The sequence below is a fragment of the Strix uralensis genome, chromosome 4, assembly GCF_047716275.1.
Source record: "Strix uralensis isolate ZFMK-TIS-50842 chromosome 4, bStrUra1, whole genome shotgun sequence".
Classification (NCBI taxonomy): Eukaryota; Metazoa; Chordata; class Aves; order Strigiformes; family Strigidae; genus Strix; species Strix uralensis.
The window spans coordinates 84198818-84217831 of record NC_133975.1 but is presented as its reverse complement, the minus strand read 5'-3'; the positions used below and the strand labels follow the sequence as shown (position 1 = coordinate 84217831).

At 42.8% G+C, this 19014-nt stretch overlaps 1 protein-coding gene across 3 annotated transcripts in view; it reads left to right on the top strand.

The window, feature by feature from the left end:
* AFF1 (ALF transcription elongation factor 1) overlaps positions 1-19014 on the top strand; it is a 114244-nt gene that overhangs the window by 43159 nt on the left and 52071 nt on the right. For all 3 annotated transcript variants that reach the window (XM_074867529.1, XM_074867527.1, XM_074867528.1), the window contains exons 2-3: positions 951-1071; positions 1635-2546. In XM_074867529.1, the coding sequence (XP_074723630.1) occupies positions 951-1071; positions 1635-2546 (1033 nt within the window). The remainder of the gene's footprint in view (positions 1-950; positions 1072-1634; positions 2547-19014) is intronic.

Here is a 19014-nt window from a genome sequence, read left to right as displayed (position 1 = left end):
ACTGGGACACTCGAAGTTGAGTCTACTAAGAAGCATATAGGAATTGTATGTATGCAGTAGACAGCAGTAGAGTAGAAATAGGAGAGGAAATCTCTGCATCCACATACTATGTCTGCATTCTTTTTCTTCCCAAATGTCCATAAATGTCAGAGCAACAGATTCCCTTATTTTGCAGTAGTATTTCACAGAGGAGGTGTAGTCTAAAGAATCTGGTTTTCCACGAAGTCACCCTGCTGTGCATGTGACACTGCTTTATTGCTGTTTTGCTGTGGGGCTGGTGGAATTGAGTGCATACGTATGTGGTTGAGGAGGAACAGGGGGATTCAACTTTATGTTTACTAAATTTGTGAGACCTTCTTTTTAAATACATTTATGTGATGATTTTAAATGCAACTACATGGTTTGCCAAGTAAGCAGCTTTCAAATGTCCATTGAAAGTAGAGAGCGAGTTTTCAGGCCTGTTTATAAAGTAAGAAAAGTTCAACCTGTGAAAGTGACACCACCTTCAAAACAGTGGATTTTTTTTTTACTTTCAAGTGAAGAGTTGGGGCAGAAGCCTGGAGGAGAACAAGAATGGTAGTTTTAACATTGATCATTGCAACTGGATTTGCCAGCTCATGCGCTTACCACCTATGTTGACTTCTCAAATTGTGTTTCACAACTAAATGGATGGATAGTTTTTCCCTTCCCACCCTTCTTGATGTATGGTATCAGGGGTAGAAATCACTGAGAAGGATGCATGCTGTACCTTTTATGTTACATTACTTTGTGGTATGGCAAATACTTGACATAACTGATTTGTCAGTTGTAACCACCCTGTGGATTTAAAAAATATTTTGATGCTGGATGTATACTGTTGTCTGAAAACCATGGTTTCTGCACAAAGTAGATACTTGTTGGTAACACTGGTGTAAAGTGTTAACCATCCTTTCTTTCGTTCTTTCCTAAAGCTTGTACAACGAAGACAGAAACTTGCTGCGTATTCGAGAGAGAGAGAGGCGGAATCAGGAGGCTCTGCAGGAGAAAGACAGGTTCCCTGAGAAGACTCCCCTCTTTGCAGAACCCTACAAGGTAATAGTGGGGGAGCATGTGGTGGAGGGAGAGTAGCAAAGAGGGTTGGGGTGGAAGAGGAGAGCTGTGGCCTCTGCGTACAGTATAGCAGATACTTGAGCATGATACATGCAAACACAACATCTTCCCATCTGCTTAACTTAAATTCATCAGAGTATGTGCTTAAAGCTCTGCACATGGTGCAAGCGCAGTACGGACTTTGGGTTGGGCAGATTTATTTGGGGGCCTCCTGTAGTCTGGGAGTTTGAGGGAGAGTGCTGGAGAGTAGCTTGGCTGCCTGTTTGTCTGCAGCTGTGGTTGAAGCAAACTGGTCTGATGTTAGTGTTCCTGAGGACTGCAGGCACACCTGTGATCTTGGCTCAAAAGAACTAATGCTGACGAGAGCAGTCCCACTTGCTTTGGGGAGACTGCATTCAGGACCAAGATGAGCTTACATAACTTCACTTTTGGTGATGCGTGGTGATTAAAATAAGATCCTGAAGAATGTCTTTTCTTGAGCTGGATCTCTTGGGGTGGGGGGTGCATGCTTTTTAAATTTCCGCCTCTCTGTTCTTCTGTTGCAGACTAATAAAGAAGATGAGTTGTCAAGCCGAATTCAGAACATGCTGGGCAACTATGAGGAGGTCAAGGAGCTCATGAGCAACAAATCCCATCGGAAGCTCATAGGGATTCCAAAAAGTGTTGCTCCTCTGATCCCACAAGGAAAGCCTCATCGCCCATACTTCCCTGAAAAGACCAGCCATACATTACCATCTTCATTCCACCGCACAACCTGCCATCCACCCATGGGACCTACGGTTGTAGCTCCTCCCCCGCCAAGCCAATCCATTCACTACCAAAAGACACAATCGAGAACAGAACCGACTTCAGGTTTGCACGCCAAGGGTCACGGCTTATCCAACGGTCAGAGCCAAGGTCAAGAACACAATCGTGGTGGCCAGGAAAGTCACGCAGGTTTTCACCACAAGAGAAATGACAGGCATGCGGTTGGTGAAGGTCGTGTTAATGAACTGCAGACCTCCATTTTGGCTCTTTCTCCGTTGATGTCATCTTTGCCTTCTCCATTGGCACCCCTGTCACCTCTACATTCCAGCCAGCCTATCAATTCCAGGTCACAGAACAGCAGCAAAAGTCATAGGCCGACCTACAGTCAGACAAAACCATCTCAGGACGTAGTGACAGGATCACAGGAGAAGGAAAGTCAGGACAGCTCAGCCGTTAACCTGACCAGCACCACTCAGCCTTCCTCTCAGACTTTTCCCCCACCTTTGCCATCAAAAACCAGTGCAATGCAGCAGAAACCAACTGCCTATGTCAGACCAATGGATGGCCAAGATCAGACACCAGTTGAATCACCAGAGCTCAAACCTCTCCTGGAGGAATACCATGGAGAACCCTATGAAAAAATCTCAGATTTGAAGGCGAACGCCAAAGCCAAACTATCTAAATTGGAAATCCCTTCTGAGCCCCTAGAGGTGAGTGCAATTGGTGGGGGGCTCTGTTGGTGACAGGGTAAGTTCAGCTGTGGGAGAACAGGTGATCAAAGACCAGAGACTACCAGAAGCAATGATGTCTGGGCATGCATTATTGTGTTTAGAAGGTGCATTTTGAGGTTAGCTTTTGCTCACATGGGTGAGGTGGCTGTCTGAATGGTGAAAATGCGACGCTTGCCATGGTTCTGTGGTTTTCTCAGTGAGACTGCAGCAGGTTTTACGGTTAGAGAGACTGCTGCTGTTGCTATGATTTTTGTTTTGCCTGTAAAGACTGTTGAAAAGGAGAAGGGGGGAAATGATATGCTGAGAAGGTCAAGTGGTGATGCACCTGCAGTTAGTACATGCAGAGTGTTAGTCTGAGTGCCGGTGGTCAGCAACCCCGAATCTGCACTGAATATTGGGACAGCTGACTGTGCAGTGAGTTCTGTGGTCAGCTGGAACTGGTTGAAAGTTTTGGGGCTTTGTGGTAAGTGACTGCAAACACCACAGGGTTCTCTGAGGTAAGTTTGTAAGATCTCACTGTAGACCCTTGGGAAAGTATTAATGTGAACAGAAAACTTCTTGTAGATTTCTGCGAGATGGATTTAGCCTAGCTTCCTTGGGAAGCATGACACTATTCTGTCTTCCGCTTTGTCAAATGACTTTTGAGCAAGTTCTGAAAGTTTAAGTAAATTTGGTGCTGAAGTGGAATTCTCAATGATAAGCAAGATCCTAAAAGTTCTGTAAAATTCTGCATTCAAGCCAAGAAGATACCCTCTTTCTCCCAGCTATGAGCAAAACGATCAGAATTCTGCTTACATGTTTCTTCTTACCAGCAGAAGGCAGTCTGGGCAGCAAGCTCAAGCATACCTTTATTCTGGTCACAACACTCATCCTTTCTCTGCCAAGGATTGAGAGGGATGTTGCAAAAGACATGGGATGGGAAGCTGCAGTTGTTGCAGTGAAGACGTGGCAGTTGGGCCAAAGACCAAAATGTGTTGCATGTAAACCTTTGGTTATTCGTGCTCATCTGAGAGCAGCTTCGTCCTAATTATTTTCTTGAGAACAAAACACTAGCTTCTTCATTTGCCCCCTCATATAAAAATGAATAATGTTTTGAGGCTTAGATTCAATCTGCAGTTAGAATCTGCAGTTTCAGTCTGCAGTTAAGAGTTCTGTCTTCAGGTGCTCTTCCATCTTTCATTCTGCTCTTTTGATCATTTTCATGGATTGCTCTTTTCCAGACGTTTCAATGACATTTCAATTGGTTGCAGCAAGCTTGAGTGCAGGGTATTGCAGATCAGAACATAACGGGGTTGCTCTTGTACTACTTAAGTGTCTCTCTCGCCAGAGGGAAGATAACTTTTCAGAATATGGGTTTTTTTGGTATAGTCCTCCCTTCATCTTGAGTTGGTTAGAGATCATATGCAGCGTATGGTAGAGACTGGTGCAGTTGAGCCAGGCTAGATTAGTCTCTTGTAGCTTTCACCTGAGAGAAAAAGGAAAGGGCAGTGGCTAGAGTGGTTGGGAAGGCTTTTCTGAAGATTTCAGAAAGCATCTCTCACCTACATTTGGGCCCTGCTGTGAAGTCCAGTGGCTTTTCAAGGAGCAGGTGTGTTGTTAAGGACACTGTTAGGAAACTTTAAGGGAAGGGGATGGCTGGAATTACAATTGCTTCTTAACCAGGTGTTTGAGAAGTGGTTCTTCCCTTTATAATTATTTTGATACAGCAAGATTCCTTGTTGTACTCCATCTGTTTTTGCTGACCCCAAGAATACCTGTCTGACTTGCCATGTGTGATGGAGGCAGAAGCCTTGGATTTCTCAGACATGTGCTGTAGGTTCAAGCGGCTTGAAGCTCACGCTGGCAAAGCAGTGGGAGAGGGGGAACAGCGTTGTTGGACGTGTGTTGTTCAGCAAATGCATGCTTTTTTTTTGTTATGCCCTTTGAAGCCCGTTGTTTCAGCTTTGCTAAGGGACCAGCCCACTGATTCTGCCTGCCTTGTGGCTCAGCCTCCCACAAGCTCAAAGGCACTTGGTTCCCAGGTACCTTTGGCGGTTTTACCATCCTCATCCTCCAGTACTGAGAATAGTGCTATGTCCTATGGGTTGTAGGTTCCCACAGTGCCGACTGAAGGCAGCTGGGCGAGGAGAGCTGCAGAGATAGTTTTCAAATTGTATTTTGCCTTTGGAATAAAAGGGAGAGTGTGGGTGCGGTCTGCTTTTCGTGGAAAAGGGTTTTGATCAGCTTCAAATGGTTGTAGGCAATTTCTCATGGAAAATGAGAGGAAACTGGCAAAATGACATTGAGAAGTTGTGAAAATATTTTAATGCTGAGAGACTTTATTTGCTTCACAAAGTAGCAAAAATCTGGCATTGCACATCATACCTCATTGGCATTACCCACACTCGTGCAGGAGTGCTATTAGATCTGTAGCAGAGTAAGAACATAATAAAAAGGGAATTGAAGATAATGAAAGAAATGGTTTTGTACAAACCAGAACCGTGGTTTGAATTATTTGCTTACTCCATTTCAAAGCTGATAGATGAAACTTTTTGTGAATATGCTGAATGATCCTCATCTGAGGTAGTTAGTTATCTTTAGGCTGTGACCTCTGACTGTTTTCTATGCATAGGTGTTTTGGATAATGGCTTTGTAAACTCAGGTGAAAAATCCACTACTTCATTTTCTGTGTGTTTCAGGCTTGTCGTTATCATATTTACTTCTGTTTGTTTTCAATGATTAACATATATTTGATAATACAGTCTTTCAGTGCTAAAGCCTGGAGAGTGAAAACGAAGAACCAGTGTGGTTGCACACCTGGATATATTCTTTGTGTGCTGGATGTACGGTGTGAGAGGGATGATTGGGGAACAGAGCTGGGCTGTGCTGGTGATGTGCATGCAGGTGAAAGATTCATCCAAAGAAAGGATCTTGGGAAGGCTAATCAGAGGGTCCTTCAGCTGAAAGGTTGGCCCTCCCTTTTGTTTTTGGTGAAACAGGAGCTGCGGGGGGGGGGGGGCGCTACTGCCCTCCCGTGACCCTGACAGTGAATAGGTCTAGACTAGCAGAAACTCTGCTCTTCCTCCCAGCAACTGGGAGCGTGGTTTTACAAATTCTATTTAAACTGTTCAGCCCCAGTTATACTGAACAGCCATATGCCAAATACAGTTTTTCCTGTGATCTCCCTTGACATCATTTAGGAAAGCCATTTCTTGTACCACATGTTTTTTGGCTAATTGAATTTCTAAGGCATGTGTCACCTGCAGCTGCGAATTCATTATTGACAGCTTCTGTTCATGGCAACACTGACAAGCTAAGCCTTCCAGTCTGAATAGACAAGCAGATTCACTGCAGAGTGAATTAATCCACAGAGGATAACTGTGAAGTGACTCACATTGCATTCGCATAAAGAAACTGAACAGCTCTTTCCCCCCTTCCCCAAATTAAAAACCTTCACTTTCAAACGTCATCCCCATCTCATTAAGGCATCTTTCCAAATTTATTGTGAGAATACTTAAAAATATAACATACATGAAGCTTAGATGTATCCTGTCTCTTAATTGTGCCAGGTCTTACCTCTTCCCCCAGCACCTAAAAAAAGATGCTTTTAAAGCCATTCTCTCTTTTCATATCTTAAGGAGAGCCCCAGCACCAACAGAGACCCTTGTATTACCTCCATTGACAAAAACTGGGATGTCTTAAAGGGAATTGGCTTGATGGCAGGGTGGAGAAGCAGTGAGGCTGGTTTGAGAGAGTGTTTATAAATCCTCAAGCATTATTAAGGGCATAGTGTCTGGTGGAATGTGTAGCACTTGAGGCTCACTGAAGATTTGGCTTTGTTTTCCTGGCAGTTTCATAAATATCGGGGAGTAGCTCCTTTTGTCTCATGTAATGAGACCTCATCGGACTCTCCTCTTTCACCTACAAACTGGGAAGCAAATAGGCAAGCAACCAATTTAAAAAAAACAAAAACCAACAACAATGGAGTCCAGATGTGTTAAGTCTTTTTGTAACACTGTTATCCTTGAAGCATAGGGTATACCCAAATACCTGTGTTCAAAGTGGGATTGCTGTCACTGAGCTCTGTTCACCTCAGTAAACATTTATGAATGGTCACCAGTTCAAACATGATTGTTGCATAGTACATGGTAATGACTAAATACCTAGAAAGAAGTCTGGATGACAAAAAAAAAAAGTTCATTCTAGGTAAATAATTTTTCACTGACTTCTCTCCATGGCTTTTGAGCTTTGCTACTGTCAGGTGTGGTCAGACAGGTGAACCCTGTAAACTAGAAAATATATTGTTTTAATCCTGCATCTTTTGAAAATGAAAATCTTTAAAAATACATACAGCACTATCATTTGGTCTTACCTAATGAAGAATACAGAGTATTTAGCATGAAGCTACTACTGTTGCCTTTCTACCAACTTTATACTGAATAGACCTCTCCCTGTTGTATTCCTTTTTTTAATTTTTTTTTTTCCTTGATTTGCACCAAGAGAGGTAAGAAGGTGTTACTTCAGTCTCCTGTGCTACTCTTTACAGTCAAAAGTGCCTTATGTGATTGGAGAAGGATTTACTTGCTTCACCACAAGCATTGTGTAAATTTGTCTTTTTGTTGGTGTGTTGACTGTTAAAGAAGCAGGTCAAACACGAATGACAATTTTTGCTACTAGATTTTTAATGTTTGCTTACTGTCTCGGGAACAAAGAGTGCTCTGGAAGAGCTGGAGGGTGAGGGCACGTGGGGCAAGGAGCAGGTGGTTGGCTCAAAAGCTGAAAGGACATCTCGTATTGTTACTTCAGTTTAACCAGACTCTGGTGTTCAAAGTTCGTATGTCAGACTGCAGAAGTTGTAAATTAGAAGCAGTCTTGTTCATTTTCCTCTTTGATGCTTGGAGGAGGTACACTCAGGTCCAGCTGTAAGGCTTTTCAAGTTTTAGATCCTTGTTTGTTCGCTTGGCTCCAAGGTCTGAGCTTGGCTCTTATGCAAAATACCAAATAATAGTGGAATTGTCTAACAAATAAATAAATAAAATGCATAGTGCTGCATTCAGCCATCAGACCACCAGAAACAGGTAGTGTTTGTTCTTGCTGCTTGGAAGCCCAACTCGGGAGTATTAGTGTGAAGGAAGGAGCAGGGAATCCTGCATCTGCCTGGAGTGTGTGGTGAGGAGGGGAAGAGGCAAGGTGCCCAGAAACAGTATTTCTGAGAGAGTAGTCGAGTCCTTGCCAGCTTCTCCCATCAGGTATGGATGGACTTAGCTCTTTGGCGTACACCAAACCTGACTTCTCTCCATAGAATGTTTCTGGGCACCACTGCAGAATATTCATCCGAATTTGGTTGCGAAATGCATCTTCTTTGTAAAGCAATGGGAGACTGAGAAAGAGTAGTTAGATGGGGATTTGTGAATCTTGCAGAGAGCAAGAGCAGGATAGATGAGGTCAGGCAAGAATTTCCATAAACTGCCTTGCATCTTTCCAGATAACTCAAAAGTCAGTGTCTTGTCCAGGCTGCTGTGAGAAACTTGGGCTTAAATGAGCTGCCATAGCATATTAATCACTTCTTCCTATGAAGGGCTTGTGATCAGCCATCCTTACTGGACTCAGTTACGATTCCAGCACAGCATTTAGACCATTACCTTGCTCATTGCAACTGTAAAGAGAGTTGTGTTTAAAAAAGGAGAGAAAAAAAGAAAAAGAAAGAAAACCTGTGGTCCTCTGCAGTTTGCAAAGTCAGGAGCCAAGAAGATGAGTTTAAGGAGAACTTGAGAGCACTTCTGTTAGTTATGGTGGCTGTGCAGAACAAAATCGGTGCTTGTTAAATGTTGTGTATGTAAACAGCTACTTTTTTTCCTGTAATAACCCATTTTGTGTCAATGGCTGTACGTTAATGAGTAAAATGAATATCCTACAATTGTGGGTATGAGTTAATTTTCCAAACCTTCATCTGTACAATAGGAACTAACACACACAAGTTTTATGAAGGTATGTGAATAAACATGCATAGAAGCATTCAGAGGTAGTAATGCTGAGAAGGTATCAAAATGAAATTGATAACCCTGTCTTCAAAGCATGGTGTTAGTAGTGGGCTCTGGTAAGCCAAGCAAGAAGCAATACTTTGGAAGGGAGGGCAGAACCAGAAAGTGCTATAAGCTGCTCTGCAAAGCTCCCTCTGTCTAACACAGCAAATGGCAAAACATCTGTATGACACAAATTCTCAGGTTTCTCCTGAGCACTCGACATTGTCAGGTTCATGGTCTTGAAATGCAGGGCTGCAGGAATGAGTGGCTGGCGCGTGAGCAAGTATGGAAAATGTCACTGGGACGGTTTTGCTGGATCCTTCACGTTTCCTAATTCTCTTTGAAGCCATGATTGTCTAGTGCCGGCTGTGTGAGTTTGTACACGCTAGAGACAGCAAGGGGGATGTAACGTGGCTGCAACAGCTGTGGTTTGAGGGACAGCTTTGGGGGCTGTGGTGCTGCTCATGGCGAAGCAAGCATCATTTGAAGGCGGCTGAAAACAATTTGTTTAAAAGTCTGCTCTATCTTGCAGGAGTTTCATTATGAGGATGCTTTCATTGTGCTATAATTGCTAAACAAAATCAAATCAAACTCGCAGAGCTTGTTCACAAGCTGTGCTTAGTTTGAAGTTTGTGGTGTCTATTTTAGTTGTGCAGAAAAGCTTGTGCACCTGCAGGCCTGACTTGTTTTTTCTGCTAAAGCGCTTTGTCTGATAAGTAGTAGTAGCTCTTTCTCAGAACCTGAAATTGTGTCTTGAGAAATATCACTGCTTCAGTTTCACTGATTGTAACAGTTACACTGACAAAACTCAGAAGAGGACTAAAACCATAATGCTGTGAATTGTGTGATGGGTACCTTTCTTCCTCTGAAAGATTTTTTTCTTTTCTTTGTGTCTCTGGAAGAGTCCCATCTTCTACCTTGAAGGCTTAACCATTGTTGTCATTACTTAAACCTGTGCTGTCCCCACCCCCCCAGCGATGATGGTAAAGTCCTTTACCAGAGGTGCTTAGCAAAAGTTAAATTTCAGCAGAAGGACCCAGCCTGGAGACCAGCATGAATTAGCTAACCCTGAAGAGTATTCTGAATTTGAAGCCAAGCATCAAACTGCACCTTGCAGGTGGTTGTATTATAGCCAGCTTTATTTACTTCTGAACAGCAAGGAGTCTGATTTTAGTTGGGTGAATGACAAATGTTACTGCTTCTCTAGAACTGGCTTAGAAGAATTGGGAACTATTATTTCTAACTTTTTTGTTTTAAACTAGTGAAGTGTTCTGCACAAATCCTTTAAATGCCTGTGCTTTTGCAGACAAAGCTTAGCTGCTTTGATAACAATTTAAGAAAAGCAAAATTCAATGAAGGGAGCAGGCTACAGAAATTTTATTTTTTTTTTTAAAAAAAAGTGTTCCCCAACTGTCAGGTGGGCACTGCGGTTGCATCAGCATTACTGGTTTGCAAAGCAGCTAGTAAGCTTGCAAGGGACAAAACAAACTACCAGCTGCTGGGGTGGTGTGTCAGGGAGGGCTTGGTTGGTTGGTTTTAACTGTGTTGTTAAGCTGAAGTGGTTGTTTTCAAACCTTGTGTGGATGGTAATAGTTTGTAGTAATTGCTTGACAGTCCTGCTAAAAAACTGTGTGGAAACAAGAAGACTTTTTGTCAACCTTATCTTTGGTTCATTTGGGTCTCCAGTGGTGACTGCTGGTATGGAAAACTGTTGTCTGAACAGACTCATATGTATTCATGTAGTGGCATCTCAAAGAGGGAAGTTGTGAGGAAGAAACAGCAAGTAAAAATAGAACTTGGGTTCCTTGCTCGTGGATGCACATCATGAACAAAATCCAAGGAGGTTGTGATTAGCAGCAGAAATGTTACAAGAGGCATTTCGTGTTGCTAATATAATGATTGTCACTGCCCAATATTATGACTAATAAACAAGGAAAGTGATCTGGAAAGCCTCAGGAGAAGGCTAAGAGCAGATGACAGCCAACCCTTCCAACAAGGCAACTTCAAAGCAAGCACTGACGGCAGGGAGAGGTGGCAGGCAACATGCATGTTAATGAGCTCAAAACAAAACACAGTCGCTGACAGCTGATCGCTGCCCCTTGCAAAAGTCAAGCCAGACCTTTATCTCAGAGGAAGAGGTGACCGTAGTGGCCTCAACTGTTCCTCTGCCTGGTCTCCAGACTCTATCATCCTGCAGTTGTAAGGTCTTTGATTGTAAGAAGTATAAAAAGTTTTGGGCTTTTTAAAAAATTTTAGATATAATTCTGGAAATAAAAACTCAAATCCATGGTCTTTTGAAGATGTTAAGCAGCACCGACAATTTTCTTTTAGCCTGGGGCGATAAGCTTGTTGAAATGAAAAGCTGAGGAGTAGCTTTATTTCTAACCTGATATCTGTTTAAATGTGTGATATGTCTAAGGTTTTTAAAAAAAATTATTTATGATTTATTTAAGAATTCCTTTGGAGTTTGAAGTACAAAATTTTTCTGTCCTGGGCATGGCTCTCTTAATCCATCAGTCCCCTCCAACCCAGACCGCATTGGTTGGGGCATATTTTGAAAACCTTTACTGAAAACTGCACACTTCAGTGGAGCCCCAAAGCTTACTCTCTGTTAAAGTAAAAATGAAACAGGCAAAAAAAAAGGGATAAACAGCTTGTTGGAGATCGCAAAACACAATTCCTTCCCTTCTTTCCCTCTTCTCCTCCTGCATTTATGTTGCATTGGGTTTTCCCAGTGTTTTCTTTCCTACCCCTTTTCCTGCTGTGCCAAGCCAAGTGGGAAGGCTGCAGTGTGCAAGATGAGGGGGCTTCAACATGGTGGCAGCTCCTGAAGTTATTTTTCTGTAGGTTAAAATATACATCAGCCTTTCACAATACATGGTTAGCCATTCATCAATCTTCCCATTAAAAGCATCTCTTAACAACCAGGATGGAGTTTGTCACTGGGGTTTATATTGTGGCATAAAATGCCTAGATCTGGATTGGGACTCGCTCTTAAACATGACACAAGTCATTTGTTTAGAAGAAACTGAACTTTGATTCCACCACTATCCTCTTACTGGGCATAGTGGTTGACACCCCAGGAAGACATTAGGGATGTTCATACCCATCTTTGTAAGAGGATGGCTTATATGTGTTTCTAGGAGGACTGGGGGTTTTAATTACTTTTTTTTAAAATCACTTGACAAAACCATTTATTTTTATACTTTCTTCATGTGTGTGTATATAATGATACTTTAATGCTCAGGCTTGTAGTAGCACTTAGTTTGATCAACTCCATTTTATTTTTCTGACTCTGTTTTTTACAAGGAAAAAAAGAGAGGAAAAAAAAGAGAGAAAACCTCAGCTTCACTATAAGGGCTTGAAACTGAGTTACATGGTTCCCAGTAAACATCCTGAATAACTTACACGTAAATATCCAAGGCAGGGTGGTCCAAGGCCCTTCTTGTAATCCTTAGGCATTGTGGTGTCAGCTGAAATGAATTGCAGCCAGAGAAGGGTTAACTACAGTTATATATGTATATATATACACATATATGTGCCAGATATATTCTTTTGCTTGAGTCTTTTCCATGGCCCCTTTGACTCGCAGAAGCAAAAACAGTTGGTACCTTTTATGCTCTTATGCTAATTTAATTTCTTTTTCCCCTTGTTTGCTGTAACGGCTGTATTGCAGGTACATCCAGAGGCACTGACCCTGATCACTGTTCCTTGGGATGGTTTCATAGACACAGACAGTTTGGGGGTTTGACAGAGCACTACTGGTTTTGAGTTCAGCATTGCATAGTTTTGGGGTTTTTAAATACATAAACAGAGTTTTGGCTTCTCTTGTTTTGTCTCACTTGATGTGCATGCAGCATCTTAGGAGAAATCAAAGTCAATCCCAGTGGAACAGGGGAGAATTATATGGCAGTGCTGTGTTTTGGTGGTTGTTTGGGGTTTTTTTCTAAACCAAGCCATAGCATGCAGGTGTAACTATGTAAACAGGAAAAGCTACTTCTTATATTTGATTCAATAGGCAAGTCCCACTGGATGCGAAAGACTTTTTTTCCCTTGTGTGCCACTCCTTTGGAAGAAGTCACACATTTTATCCAGGCTGGAAATAAACCAGCAATAAAATGCCAAAGCAGCTCTAATAGCTCTCGTGAAACACCCTCCACCAACCTGTTGTAGATTTTTGAAACTCTCTGCACTGTTTCTCGAAGAAGTGGGAAGCGCCAAAGGGACAGATGTTGCCAATTTGAACCGTACAGGGGGAAGGCAAATATTGCTAAGCAACCGTGTGCTTGAGAGAGCGTTTTTCAGAGAGGAGCCAAGGGACTTATGCCTGGGAGCGCTTGCAGCTTCTCATGGCTCTGTGCGAGGGAAGAGATTAAAAGTTCTTTCCTGTCAGGCCTGATGCCGCCAGCACAAAAGACACCATAACCTATTGACACTGATTAGGGCTGACAAGGGAATGTATGAAAACAGGAAATCTCCCCTGCCATGTAGGAAGGCAGTAAGACATGTTCACGGAGGTAAGTGCACCACACAGACGTGGCTCGGCACTGAGCGATGTCAGGCGTTGGCTTCAGGGGGAGGAGGTGAAACCCAGGCAGGCGGCTGAGCCCCGTGAAGTCCAGCGGGGCCGTGCCTGGATCCGGCTTTCGCATCTGGCTGGGAGCGGGTCGCTGAAGGATGGGCTGGCAGGGAGAGGGGGCTGTTTTCAGCGAGTCTTGTAATTGCAAGCCGCCTCATGTAAATCGAGTTAACTTCTCTAGTTATTGAAGGATGAAGGAGCTTATAAACAAGGCAAGTATTGAAACACCTGTGTACAGTTGCGCTCCTCCCCGGCCAAGCAGCGCTTTGTAGCTAAGTGCCAGTCTGGAGGTCATTCTTCTGATGGTCTTGAATGCCACTGGAGATGTTTTCTCAGAGAGTGAGTTTGCCTGTTTCAAGCTTCTGAATTATTTTGGCAATAAAGACATCCCTGGTGTCTTGTTCAAGAGATGCATTTTCAGGAATAAAACACAGATGCATCTTCCTACATTGGGGCATCGCATTAATACTCTCCTAATGCTATTTTAAGCATCTTCTGGTCTTTGATTCTTTGCATTGCTTGAGTGAAGGGCAATGGTTAGCACATGCTTTGTGTTTTATTTCTTTCTTTATTTTTACTGGTCACCAGTGAACCGCAGTGAAAGTGGCATTTTGCAGCTTAAGGATGCTCCGCAGGCATCATCTGCATCAGCACAGTGGTGCATGTTACGACGAGTCTGGTGGTGCTGCTCTTGCTTCTTGAGCTCTGTTGTGATTGCAGTGCTCTTGCCCCCAGACCGTTGCTGCAGCAAGAAGCTGCTACACCAAAGTCTTGGTTAGCTCTCTGGTTTTCAGTGAGCATGAGTATTAAGGGGAGAAAGGTTTTTCTGATGTGTTGTTGATGAGTAACTTGAGAGGGCAGCTGAAATCACAGAAGTGATTCCTGATGTTACCTGGTAGGGTATGAGGTTGCCGGAGCTCACCTTGAAGGCAGTGATGTTGGCTAGAGCACAGCTCTGGCATCCTCGGCAGGGATGGGCTCAGAGCAGGGGGCCGGCTCTCTGCGAGCAGCCCTGTGTTGTGGGGACCTGCCCTCTGCAGTCTCTAGCACTGGCTGCTTCTGAAGCTGATGGCTGGGGCTAAACCAGTGGTACACCCATCCCGAATTTCAACATCTCTGGCTGACGTGCTGTGCCATTTCCAAAGCTTGACTATACCAATATGTTAATTTTTGAAATTACATTCAGAAAGGAGTGGTATTCTTACCCTGGCATGCCACTCGGCAGAGTCTGTTTTCTATCAGTTTTGCCTTTTATTCATTTCCTTGCTGTGCTTTGAAGTTTCAGGTCTCATTTTTCATTTTCACTGACGTCCAACAATGTTGCTGTCTGAATTATCTTTAATATCCCCTTCCCTCCCAAACTTTAGTTGCCAGTTTTCATCATCATAACAATGAGCATTTATTACTTAAACAGTAAATTAGTGCTTAATTGTTTTAAGAAGCAGAATATTTTAATTCCCAGTTGGAAAAGGTGTTATTCCTACGTTTTTGATCTCCTGCTTTCCAGCACAGTGATTTCTCTTTCTAAACTGCATTAGCAGTGTTACATTTTCTTGCCAAATGGTTCAGTTGGTGAAACAGTTCATAGATGTCATTAGATATTGAGGTGCTCTTTTTGCATGCAGTCAGGTGTAGCAAATAGTGCAAGACGTGATCATGAAAGTCTATCCTGCTTCGAGTGAAAGGTCCGGGTGCATTTCCCAGAGAGGCTCTGCTGTCAGCCCAGCTGCCTTTGCACATGCCCAACCACACGGAAAACAAACTGCAGCTGCCCGTGGACATGACTTAGTGTTTGTTTCAGGCCCAGCAAGGGCTTGATGCTGAAAGTGTCCTCTGCCATCTCCCTTCCCCACAGCTATCTTCATCTAATAAAAGGCATTACTGCTTTCTGTGAGTTCTGCTTCTTTCGGATGCTCAATTTAATCACTTTGGCCTTTCTGCCTATTCTTAAGATAGAGCTTTTCTTCAATCAAAGGAGGAAGGAACAAGTGTGATGTTTGCCTTGGCTGTGAAGGAAATAGAGCTCCATAGTACTGGACTCATGGACTAATTTTTAACCAGTCAGCTTCAATATTAGTAAAAAAAATATGAAACTTCACTTAAACTCCCATTGCTTACAGAAACTTCAGTTTGGGTGACTTACCCGGATGTGCACTTTCCTTTCAAGATAAATAGTAACTATTGCTATTCAGTACACTGCTGTACGTCTTAGATTATACCACAGTCAGAAATATTATCTTGGCTGGCTTATTAAGCTCCGTTAAGTCAAAAGAAAAATGTGTTCATTAAAAGTTTTCAGATCTCTCTTCCTCTTTCACTGCTTGAATTTAGAAAGAATAGTGACAGCATAGCAATACTTTTTTCTTGAGAGATGTTGCAAAAATTGTTTCTGTATTAGCAGAATCTTGAGAGAACTTAATCCTCTTGAATCAGAGCCTAAATTCAAATATTTGTTTTAATGCACTACTGAATTCAATAAACAAAACACCCCCAAGGGGAGAAATTCCTGAAGTTTTGAGATGAAACCCACAGAAATGCAGAAAATTTTGAGTGAGCACTTCCCCATGATTTTTAAGGCTAACTGCTGTATGTATTTGGAATGAACACACTGGCAGGGTGACTGCACATTTTAAAAGTCTATTGTAAAATAAACAATGTGTAGAACGATTCCTTATTAACGCTGTGGTATATATTTCTTTCAAAGCTTATGGTATTTTTTAACGTACCATAAGAACGCCAGTTTTTAAATATGCCTTCTGCATGTTGCATTTTGAATAGTAGTGGCTTATGAAGAATGCTATAGGTTTTGGAAGTTGGAGGGTGAATTAATGTAACAGGAGACAAAGTCCTATCAGATTTGGGTCCTGACAACCTACTCTTCCTTATACAAGGAATATTTTGGTTTCTTTCCTCAGCCTGGCAGCTCATTGCTGTTCAGACCGAGTTGTAATTCAGACTTGGTTGGACACCATCTGTTTGCTAAAGGTGAAAGGTGCAGTATTTTCAGCCTGAATGTTTTCGCTTGAGGCAAACATTTTCCTAAAGGTGCTCTTGGCTGTCATGTTGCTTGTCTGTTTGCAGTTTTGCCTTGTTAATCCTTGGCTGGACGTGCTGAAAGAATAGCATCACTCTACCAATGCAGAGGATGGGCTGACCTCCTTTGCCTCCTTGATTTGCTGCAGTGCAGAGCAGGGTCAGCTCTGTTCCTTCTCCTCTCTGCTAGTACAGCGTTCATGTTACCACAGTAATACTACCCGTGTTTCCATAATGAAAGCAAGAAGAGAAGCAGTGTGGTATTTATTTTTCTGTATGCTATGGTATCAGTAACCCCTTGGGTACATCCTACCCTTTCCTTAGACGTTTTCTCAGAGTCCTGTAGCCCACAGCCTTCTGCAGTGCGCGTGTAGGGAGATGCTTGTTGTCCAGCGTGCAGGAGGTTGATTGGGAATTGCATGTGAAACTATCCCAATGTAGAGACTTTGCCTGAGAGGACGTAAAGAACAAATTGCAGTTTTTTATGTCTCAAAGGTGTTGAGCCCAATCCATCATACGACTACAAATTATTACCCTGCCGGCTCACATCCCCGAAGTATTTCAAATGGTTTGATTATTTTGCCACTGGTTCATGGGAAATTTTCACACAAATATTGCCATTATATGAGCAATTATGTATGAAGGAAAGTACAGGCAGTGAAACAGTAATGCAGAAAATCTGGAAATCAGCGTAGCGGATGAGAGCCACAAGTAATTAAATCTTCTCCAGTTTGCTGTCCCCAAAAGCTGCTTCAGGGAAAGATGCAGAAAGCTTTTTCTTAGACAGAGGTTGGCTGCTGTCTTGGTAATCCTTGTAAACATCTGCCCTTGGTTGCATTTTAATTATAAACTATTCAGACAGTATGTTAAATAAACAAAAAAGACGCTTCTTCCCTCCAGATTAGACAAGGAAAGAAACAGTGAACTGACCGTCTGCTGTCCTCTCAGCATCACTTTGTTTTCTGACAGCTATGTGAGCCTGGGAGGCTGATGGCCCGTAGCGTTCCTAATACACCTGACTTAGAGGGATCACTTCCCAAATGACAGCCAGGTACGTAAGCTCAGCACCTCCCGCTTCACTTAGCTGCCAATAAAAATTGTATGTGACAGCTCTGCAGTGCATAAGCCAGGCCATAAAGAATTTCTGGGACTTAGGAAACACTGTTTGCAGTCTTTAATGCAGAGTTTAGGGGCTGATAAAAAATGTCTTTTAAGGAAGCTTATGTTTTGAATCATAACAGAGGTAAGTATCTTCTACATATGGATTTTAAATATTAATTGTAGACTGGTTCTCCTCGACACAGCATAGCAAAGCAGGTCCTAGAAGGCTGCGTCCAGCCCTGGCCTCTGTACCCACCTGGCAAACCAGCTGAGCGTGCTGTGGGCTTTACACCGAGCGTGCAAAGCTGGTTGCTGAGGAGAGGATGAAAGCGTCTGCGTGAGTGTTGAGTTGAGGAATAATAATCACCTCCTAGGAGCAGGCCATCTCAGCCTTGGACACTGCTTTTACAGCTGAAAGTTTTACAGCTACTTCAACAGGTAGTTTTGTATACTGGAAAGGGTGATCAGGTAACTGGTGCACAGGACTTGCTGTGGCTTCCAGTCTTCTACGGCAAGATAGGGGAGCTGAGAGACTTGTCCGGTAGTCATCGCAGGGAGGATAGCTTTCATGTGTGTATACACGATGACATAAGAATAAGAAGAATAAGCATAAGAAGGCATTTTGCTGTCCCAACCCCAAAACATCAAATCTAGAAATATTCTGTTTGCATTTAGGTCAGTTTTAAAATAATGGCAAATTAAGGCTTGCTATTTTTTTCCCACAGGTTAAGTTCCTTGGTTTGGAAGCATTTAAAAATATTTCTTAAATTTCTGTTAAAGTTTAAAGATAGCACCTAGGCTCCCTCTCAGTTACAAACTTTGCTTTCTTAAGGAGAGAGAGAGAAAACTCCTGTGTTCTCAACAGATGCGTTTTCTTCTTTTTTTTTCCCTTTGGGAATACTATATTTGGACTGACTAACAAGCATCCCACTTGCCTTCTCTGTTGATGTGCTGATGGCTGATGCCTTCTAGCTCCCCTCGAAGTTGTGTGGTCTGTCCCAGGTAGCAGCACAGGGCTGTGCCTGGTGCTGGCCCTGGGACTGGTGATGCTGCCCAGGCTTCAGCCTGCCTCTTCAATTCCTTTGTTTTTCAATTTTTTTATTTGCAGCGGTGGCAATGCAGAGAGGTGGTGTGGGGTACTGCTCTTCAAAATGGACAAATAAAAGGTCTTGGTTTAGAAAAGCAGCAGTCCTGTTAAGTATTAAAACAGTACAAGAGCCTGCATCTCTGAGTCTTGTTTACTGAGTCATCGAGGGGAAGTACACCAAGTGTCACCACTGCCATCATAAATCTAACTCAGCTCATTTTCCAAGGGGAAAGTGGTGTTTGGAAAGGGAGAAAACTTCTGAGATGGCAGCAGTTATCTGAGGTGATCCCCAGAATCACAGAACACCTTTCACCACTAAAACCCCCAATTTCCTTGATGGTCTTAACAGATGTAGTTACTGTTTTCTTACCTTTTTGTTTAACTCGAATGAAGGTCAGGATTTACCATCAAATGATTTTTCAAGCTCACGCTAGGGGATTTGGAAATGAAGTCCACTAGCTGTAATAAAATAATGCCTACTACAGTACTGTTTCCATGGAAGGGAAACCATACTAGTGCCAAAGTTATGGTTGACATCAGAATTCAGCCTGCTTTGAAGACTGTAGTTCCTGTGTGGTTCGAAGTTATTTCCAGTATAAATACCCAGGGGTTTATGATACTGGCATTGAGCGTCCATAAGAGATA